At 35.6% G+C, this 9,239-nt stretch overlaps 1 protein-coding gene and 1 long non-coding RNA gene across 4 annotated transcripts in view; both read left to right on the top strand.

The window, feature by feature from the left end:
* Positions 1-4,114: 4,114 nt before the first annotated feature.
* LOC111455109 lies at positions 4,115-6,994 on the top strand. Of its 2 annotated transcripts, none has more exons than XR_002712540.1 (2): positions 4,115-4,312; positions 6,776-6,994. It is a non-coding gene; the product is annotated as an uncharacterized LOC111455109 (long non-coding RNA). The 2 variants fall into 2 exon arrangements; XR_002712541.1 differs by having other exon boundaries at positions 6,788-6,994.
* A 439-nt stretch (positions 6,995-7,433) lies between these two features.
* Positions 7,434-9,239, top strand: part of LOC111455107 (far upstream element-binding protein 2-like) — a 5,625-nt gene continuing 3,819 nt past the window's right edge. The window contains exons 1-3 of one of the 2 annotated variants that reach the window (XM_023096642.1): positions 7,434-7,784; positions 8,579-8,655; positions 8,745-8,930. In XM_023096642.1, the coding sequence (XP_022952410.1) occupies positions 7,574-7,784; positions 8,579-8,655; positions 8,745-8,930 (474 nt within the window). In that variant the 5' untranslated portion in view covers positions 7,434-7,573. The remainder of the gene's footprint in view (positions 7,785-8,578; positions 8,656-8,744; positions 8,931-9,239) is intronic. The other variant, XM_023096643.1, reaches the window with a different exon arrangement.

Raw genomic sequence — 9,239 nt, forward strand, 5'->3', positions numbered from 1 at the left:
TTTTTTTTTTTTTTTTTTTTTTTTAATTAAAAAAAAAAAGAAAAAAAAGAAAGGGACACCTGCCATTTTAATACTTAATTAATAAATGGCTTTAATGTTCTTGCTAAATAAATAAAATATTTCATGATAATATATATGTATGTATTTATTTATTTTAATTTAACTTTAATTAAAAATAAATAAATTTCAAGGTATTTTTAAAATTAATTTTTATTCTAAAACTATGGTAATATATACAAACACGAAAGTTTAGATAGATATTAGCTATTTTCAACCCTCTTTAATTATCGTTACTCTACTTTATAATTAAAAAAAAACCATTTTTTATTTTGAGGATGAGTACGGGAGTAGTGGTCCCCACCCCTATTCTCAATCTCGACCTCGATCCCTACTATTATATTCTTAAATAAAAATATTAAATAAACGCTAATTTCTTTGGCTCCTTCCTTACATTATGTCGTAGTTTCTTATTGTTTGATCATCGTAATTGTAACCGTTCAAGTCCACTACTAGCATGTATTATCCGCTTTGTCCCCATTACGCATTATGGTCAGACTCATGTCCACTAGGGAGATGTTTCCACACTCGTATAAGGAATATTTTGTTCCTCTCTCCGACCATCAAAATCATGAATATTTTGTTCCACACTCGTATAAGGAATATTTTGTCCCTAGGGAGATGTTTCCACACTCGTATAAGGAATAGAATCTTTCATAGTATTCAAGAAAATTTATCGATTAATATTCGATAAAATCGTGACGATCGGATTCTTTCATACGAGTGGACCACTTGAGAATATGAAAATGTAAAAATTAAATAAAACAATTGGAAAAAACCTCAAAAGTCTAAAAGCTCTCATTTTACTTTACTAGGAACCAATTGGATAACTTGAAACATCAAAATCATGGCTTACGTGGCATTAAATTTTAGTACTTTTTTGCCCTTTTTCTAAACCCTAATTATTGTTTTTATTTATTAAATTTAATTCAACTTGACATCCAAGTGGAATGCTCCCTATCTTATCCATAAAGCTCACCTAACTTGCCTTCCAAACATAATTTTTTTTAATTAATATTGAATTTTAAAATATTTTTATTAATTTAGCGGAGATAATATTTTAAAATGTTTATTATTTTCGCAACCTTAAAAATTAATTAAAAAAAACTCATTATTTAGATTTTGACGTACCTACGTTTCCCTTTTAAAATTATAATAATATTAATAATAAAATAATTAAACAGTTCAATTGGTGCATCGTTTTAAATTATATAATAAAAGTTTTGAGTATTAACGTGAGAATCAGTTTCAAACTTCTAAAACCTAAATAAAATGTCGAAAAGAAGTATATTTCTTTTAAATTATGATGTCGAAAAGAAGTAAGGTCGGATAATTGCAAAACACATGCGAGTAACATGAGGGGTCGTGTGTCGGTTAAGTCATTTAAATAATAATAATAAATAAATAAAAATAATTATTTTTTTCATCATTTGAAAACCAAAAAGAAAAAAAAAAGTGCACAAAAAGTGAGGGAAATAAAGTGTGATGTAGACTTAAAGTAATGAAAAATAATTAAAAATAAATAAATAAATAAAATAGAAAATAGAAAATAGTTCAAATATTATCCATAAGGAGACAAGATTCAAATAATGTAATGGGGAGTGATGATGACCTTATGTTATAAATTTTGCAACCGCCAGCTGGCACTCAAATAATTATTTTATTTAATTGCATTTTGGTCCTTCTATTTTGTTTTTGTTTAGTTTTCGACCGGGAAAATGTTGCATTTTTGTCTGTGACGTCGTAGCGGTGTTTTATTTTAGTCTTGGGATAGTGAACGGTTGACAGCCCTGATTGATTCCAATTTGGGTTTGAAGATAGGGTGAGGCACGGGTTTCTGGTCAGGGGTGTTCGTATGATCTGATAACTCAACTGACTCGAACGTTAAATTTTTTTTCGATTTGGGTTGGATTGAATTTTTTTTTTAAATCAAAAATTTTAATTAGGTTTGTAGATTGATATTTTTTTTACCCGACCAATCTGAAAATAGGGTTACGACCCAACCTTACCCTATTTTAAAGAAAATTAAGAATATTTAACGTTGTCACCGACCCAAATCAATTTAAAATTACTGGTGGTCCAAAAGACTTTTTCAACCCGAATATAATTTAATTAAATAAAATATTAATTTTTCTAAGGGAATCTTCATCATTCCTTAATTTTATTTTATAAAATAATTACTTTGAAAACTGTTATTACAAAAGGAATATTTTTAAAAATAAATATGTTAGTTTGCAAAATTTGACCAACGTTTCAATTATTCCGTATATATTTATTTATTATTATTATTTTGAAATAATTTAATTCTTACCTATAACAATAATATAATAATAATAATAAACATATATATATATATATATTTAAAAAATATTGATTAGTAAACTCTAAACTGTCAGGTGATTGGTGGGATTTAATATTTAATCACATTTTCCACGATCTTAATTCCTTGTCTGTTCATGCAAATAAATTTAATTAATTACCCCACTAAATATATTCCATTTTTATTTTATTTTTTTTAAATTGTAATTATTTGATTGGTTCTTGTATATTCGCTATCTCAATCAAATAATAACTTATTCTCTCCATTTATATTAGTACACAGTGTTATTTATTGAGAATATATTTTATTTATTTATTTATTTATTATTATTATTGAAAATGATAGTAAAATAAAATAAAATAAAAAATATTATTTGAAAATTAGGTGAAATATATTTATGATTTGAATATTAATTTTGGTTTTATTTAAGTCTATAGAGCGACTGTTGGTAATAAATCGGAGGAAGGTGAGGATGACCTCAAGTCATCATACCCCCTTATGCTGCGAGCGACACATGTTCTACAATGGCGGGACAAAGGGTCGTGGTCCCGTCAAAGTGGGTTAACTCCAAAAATCTGTCCTCAATTCGGATGATTAACTGCAACTCGTCTGCATGAAGTCAGAATCGCTAGTTATCGTCATGCAATGGTGAATAGTGTTTTATATTAATTAGAATTTAAGCTTTGGAAATTGTAATTAAAATTATAAAAATAAAAAGAAAATTTGAGATAGGCTTATCCAGCAGCTGGCAACGTGTCACAATAAGAGAGGTCGATATCTGACCATTAAATATGCAAGGGTAGAGTAGTAATTTCAGATAAAAGGACAAAAGAGTAAAGTGGACACTTGTCAGCATATTATGAATTTTAAAGCAAACAATTGGGTGCTTTTATTTTTATTTTTGCTTTTTATGAATCAATTCTAACCACTCGATTTAAAAATCAATCAAATCTAACCTACTAAAAATGATGAGATCATGGAAATTAAAATAAGAACAACACATGCAATAATTTTATCAAATAAATCTCAGCCACTCAAAAATAAACCTCCATTTAATCTTTTTCTTTTTCATTAAAATATGTAATGATATCATGGTAAATAAAAAATATAATTACCACCTAATACCAATTTAATGCTCTAATTAATTACATTAACGCAACACAATTCTTTAATATCATCAAGTTATTAATTAATTAATTAAATTAACCAACCCATAATTATCTATTAGTGACGTGGCTTTTCACTTAATAATGTATTAACTATTAAGGGTGTACATACAACGACCAAACCCGATTCAAGTTGAATTATAAGGGTTGGATTGGGTTTAAAAGGGTTTGGGTTTGAGCATGATTCATTTTTTGGAACCGTTTAGGTTGGGTTTGGGTTCGAATTCTAATTTTTGGGTTAACCTGACCCAACCCGAAAACTTTAAAAAAGTATTTACTTGAAAACAGGGGCATACATTTAGCCCAAGAACCCGACCCAATCTAACTCAAATTATAAGAGTTGGGTTGAGCTGAATTTTTTTTAGGACTCAACCCGGTTCGTGTTGGGTACATGTTCAATGTGCAAAGGACCAAACTAACCCGACCCAACCAGATTACATAAAGAAAAGTAAAGGAGTTGAGATTGAAACCACTCCCAAACCAAACCCTCGAACGAGCGAATTTACTTATTTACCCTGGTGAGCCGGCAGCTTATTCGGGGCCCGCCGTCTTAAACCCTTTATCCAAGTTCAGGGTTTCTGTTTTGCTAGAGTGATCCTCCCAGAATTTTTCAGAATTTGTGGCGGTTTATGGTGTCCGTGGACAAACCCTCCTTCCAAAACTGTGTGTTCATCCATCAACAGCTTTCAATTGAGGCGCAGCGATGGCGACGCACCTTCAAAGTTCCACTAAAATGGCCCTTCACGCCCCGGTTCTTCTAGCGCTTAGGGTAAGCTTGACGAGCCTTTATTCTCTTTCTCTTTATGAAGTATTTTCTGTGAAGCCTGAGTCAGTGGGTGGGATTATTAGAGCTCTGTTTCTAGCTTTCAAGAATGCATTTGTTTTGTTTCTCATTGTAGATTAAGCTAATTGGTGTTTGATTGAATTGGTGGAAGAATCTTGATACAAATTTGTGGGTGATGGTGATTGGAAAGTCCATAGCTCGTGCAGTGTTTACATTTCTGTGATGAATTTGCGTTTTGTTTTAAGGGATTTTCTACACCTCTAGTTGACTGTCGAACGGGCTTGAGGCCATTTACTTACCTTGTTGTGTTGAGGATTATTGGGAGAGGAGTCCTACGTCGGGTAATTAAAAGAGGTTGATCATGGGTTTATAAGTAAAGAAATATATCTCCATTGGTATGGAAACCAAAAGCAAACCCATGAGAGCTTATGTTTAAAGTGGATAATGTCATATCATTGTGGAGAGTCGGGCACTTAACTTAACCATGTCAATAGAATCCTCAAATGTCGAACAAAGAAGTTGTGAGCCTTGAGGGTGTAGTCAAAAGTGACTCAAGTGTCGAATAAAGGGCGTGCTTTGTTCGAGGGCTCTTTAGAAGGAGTCGAGCCTCGATTAAAGGGAGGCTGTTCGAGAGCTCCATAGGCCTCAAGGGAGGCTATATGGTGTGTTTTGTTTGAGGGGAGGATCGTTGAGGATTGTTGGGAGGGAGTCCTACATTGGCTAATTAAGGGGATGATCATGGGTTTATAAGTAAGGAAAGCATCTCCATTGGTATGAGGCCTTCTGGGAAATCCAAAAGCAAAGCCATGAGTGCTTTTAACTTAACCATGTCAATAGAATCCTTAAGTTTCGAACAAAGAAGTTGTGAGCCTCGATTAAGGGTGTATTTTGTTCGAGGGCTCCTGAGAAGTAGTCGAGCCTTGATTAAGGGAGGCTATTCGAGGATTCCATAGGCTTCAGGGCAGGCTCTATGGTGTGCTTTGTTCGAGGGGACTCGGCCTCCTCACTGGCACATCGCCTGGTGTCTGACTCTGATACCATTTGTAATGGCCCAAACTCACTTCTAGCCGATAGTGGCCTCTTTGGCCTTTCCCTTCCAAACTTCCTCTCAAAGTTTTTAAGACGCGTTTGCTAGGGAGAGGTTTCCATACCCTTATAAGAATGTTTCGTTATGCTCCCTAACCAATGTGGGATCTCACAATCCAATCCCCTTCGAGGCCAGCGTTCTTGCTGACATACCGCCTCATGTCCACTCCTCTTCGAGACTTAACTTCCTTGCTTGCACATCGCCCGATTTCTAACTCTAATACCATTTGTAACGGCCCAAACCTACCGCTAGCAGATATTGTCTTTTTTGGGCTTTCCCTTTCGAGCTTCGCCTCAAAGTTTTTAAAACGCGCATGCTAGGGAGAGGTTTCCACATCCTTATAAAGAATGTTTCTTTCTCCTCCCTAACTGATGTGGGATCTCACAGACCAAGCATTAATCTTCATTATTGCATCAAAGCTTCAACAAAAACGACATAAATGATATTCGCAAGGATTGTTTGAACACGGTTTATTAGTCTTCCTAGTTTTCGACAATCTACATCGTCTATGAGGCAACATTTTCGTCTCCGACGCCTTAAACTATAGCGTTAAACTTCATTAATGATCTATGTGGGACATTCAGCAGGTTTCTTGAGGCATTGTCTTATTAGTCATGGATGAAATCCTCAGTAGTTCTTTCTTTGCTATCCACCATTTTCCTTTTTCTAGGATCTAGAAGTGCCATGGCATTTGATCACCATTGCAATGTTCTTCGCCCTCGTTAAACTGCCCGGCCCGAACTATCCATATTGGGGTCGGATATTCATACCGCATTTTACTAATGGGGGTTTGTTTCGAACTCTATGGTCTCCGTTTCTCTGGTTTCGAAGACCTCGAAAGACATCGACGTTGCGGAAGCGTAACGAGAAGGCGTAGAGAACATTGGACCAAGTATTACTTTACTACTAGCAATCGACTCGATGCTTTTTAGTATCTAATTTCATTTTGATACGCCATGTGTGTAATTATGGCTCGGGTGCCTCGTTAAGAGGTCGAACTCGAGAGTAGCTTTGTTATAGGATTGCTATTGGATGTTGTTAGGGGGAGAAAGGGTAAAGTTAGGAGTCGATTTAGTTGGCTTAGGCTCGAGTGATCTCAAGAACGGTAGAGTCCAAGTACCACGAATTATTTGGCTTCTCTTGTAGTTCTTTACTTCTTATATTTTGAGTTTGATGACATATAGAGGTCGGGGATTCAAACCTCTGACCTCTTGACTGAAAGTATATCCCTTGACCAGTTGAGCTTAGCTCGAGTGGCATATGTCGATATCATCTTAGTTCTATCTGGTTCTCATCTCTCGTGTTGGTAGCAGGGTAACTTATGGACTTGTTTTCGATCAATTATCCTTGTTTTTGTGCAGATTACATTGCAGGCTTCATCAAAATGAAGTGTTCGATCGAGCGGGTGAACTGGTCGATAGGTTCTTATAGCACGAGACGGATTATGCTTCGGTGATGGACCTCCGAGATAAGCATTAAATGAAGTCTAAAAAAATTGTGTATGTTCGAGAACAATCAAAATTTTCAAAATCATGTCACCATAATTCATATTACCAAATTACCCCCAAAATAATGTTGAATATCCCTATCGATTCCGTCTATTTTAGTATATATGCTTTTAAATTTCTATTTCAATCACAATTATAAACGTTTTCCATACGTGCCCAAAGCTACAAACTTGACACCCGAAAGTAGGGCCCGCACTATAATAAATACTCTCGTGTTCCTCGTCTTTGATGTCGTGAGGATGATCGAGGTAGCCATGACTCGAAACAGGCGATGACAAACAGAGTAACAACCATGAATACAATGAATAAGTCGTAGCTAACATTGTCGACCCCGTCAATGATCTTATGAAGGATGAAGGCGACACGAGAAACCGAACTCAATTGAAAAATATTTTTTAATAAATTATAAATATTAAAAAAAGACAAATTTGGAAATGTAATTTAATGAAAAAAAAAAAAAGGAGAATAGTGAGTTCTTGACTTAAACAAAGACTTTGGGGAAAAACAAGACCTTCCAAATCCAATTTCGTTTTGAAGCGATTCGAACTCAAAAAGCCCTACACCATCGTTCCCGGCCGCGCCACACCGCTGAATCTTCATTCCTCTTTCACTCTCACTCTCTGCGCCGGAGTTCGCCTGATTCCAACCGCCATGAAAGACTCCGATGACGGAGAAGAGCTTCACTCCGACTCTAACAAGCGCAAGCTCGAACAGAATATTCAATTGGCTAAGCTAAAAGCTCAGGAAATCGTTGCTAAGCTAGTGAGCGATGCCGAGTCCAAACGCCCTCGTTTTGACTATGAATCACCCGCTACCGCCCCCGCGCCACAAAACCCTCCATTACCCTCCTCTTCATTTCCTGGTAAGCCAGAGAATTTTTACTGATTCTTGCGACATGAATTTTTGTTCGTTCATTTGTGGTTGGATATAGACTAGTTTGGTAGCATAGATATAAGCGGAAATTGGGCATCAATTTTTTTTTCTAAAGATGAGTCTACTTTGTGTGGGTGGGTGACATCAATTCATCGGCAATCCAAGGGTTCTGAAATCAATTTCGGAGAGTGTTATGGAGTTTGTAACAATTAGAACCCTTATTGTGTTCTTTAGATTTCCACCCCGTTGTAATCTGCCAAACAATGAGAATGTTGATGAAAATGAAACTCTGTCTTTATGGAAATTTGTGGTTTGAAGCTATTGAAAATTTCCCTTTCACGTTTAACAACAGGTAGCTCCATGTTTTGGATCAATCTTGCTCTAGTTTCATGATCATTTCAAGCATTTATGGGATCTTTTGGATCAATCTTCGAGATCTTTTGTGTTCGTCACTGAAAATCCTTTTTCTTTTTTGTTGCTTTTCTTCTATGTTTGTTTGTATCTAATTGCTTGTTTCTTGAGATTCTTTTTTGGCGTGTTTTATATGCTTAAGAATTTTGATTTTACTAATCAGGAAGCAGATGTTCATGTATTTTCATACTCAAATATCTTTGCTTCGTGTCGTGTATCGCTTCTTGCATTAAGATTTTCCAACATCCTTTGGCAACCTTGAGATTCACGCTGCATTCTGTGTAAATTAAATACTGAACATGTCGTTACACTTTCTATTGAAAAGAAACTCGAAATTTCAATGCTAGATTTTGCTAACTTTCAAGTGTTCAGTTTCTTCTGGTACTCAAACAGGTCCATATCGTGGTTTTCAAACCACGAGTAAGAAAATAAATATTCCAACTATGAAGGTACTTGGTTGCCCATCTTGTTTTTTAGATAGATTACCATTTGCATATTACTGACAAAGATGATTATTTCTTTTCGAATCCGTTTGTAGGTTGGGTTGATTATCGGGAAAGGTGGAGAAACAATCAAATACCTACAACTTCAATCCGGGGCTAAAATCCAGATCACTAGAGATTTCGAAGCTGATCCTCAGTCTTTGACGAGAGACGTTGAATTAATGGGCACTTCAGAACAAGTTAGCAGGGCAGAACAACTTATTAATGAAGTAATTGCGGAGGTAAGCACTAATTAAAATGCTATCATTGTCGACCTTTGTGTTGTAAATGTAACGGCCCAAGCCCACCGCTAGTAGATATTGTCCTCTTTGGGCTTTCCTTTTCGTGTTTCCCCTTAAGGTTTTTAAAACGCATCTGCTAGGAAAATGTTTCTATACCCTTATAAAGAATGATTCTTCCCCTCTCCAACCGATGTGAGATCTCACAGTTCACCCCCTTCGAGCCCAGCGTCCTCGCTGGCACTCGTTCCCCTCTCCAATTGATGTGGGACCCTTCATCCACCTAGTGTCCACCCCCCCCCCCCCCCCCCC

The sequence above is a fragment of the Cucurbita moschata genome, unplaced genomic scaffold (assembly GCF_002738365.1).
Source record: "Cucurbita moschata cultivar Rifu unplaced genomic scaffold, Cmos_1.0 Cmo_Scf00017, whole genome shotgun sequence".
In the NCBI taxonomy this organism is placed as follows: Eukaryota; Viridiplantae; Streptophyta; class Magnoliopsida; order Cucurbitales; family Cucurbitaceae; genus Cucurbita; species Cucurbita moschata.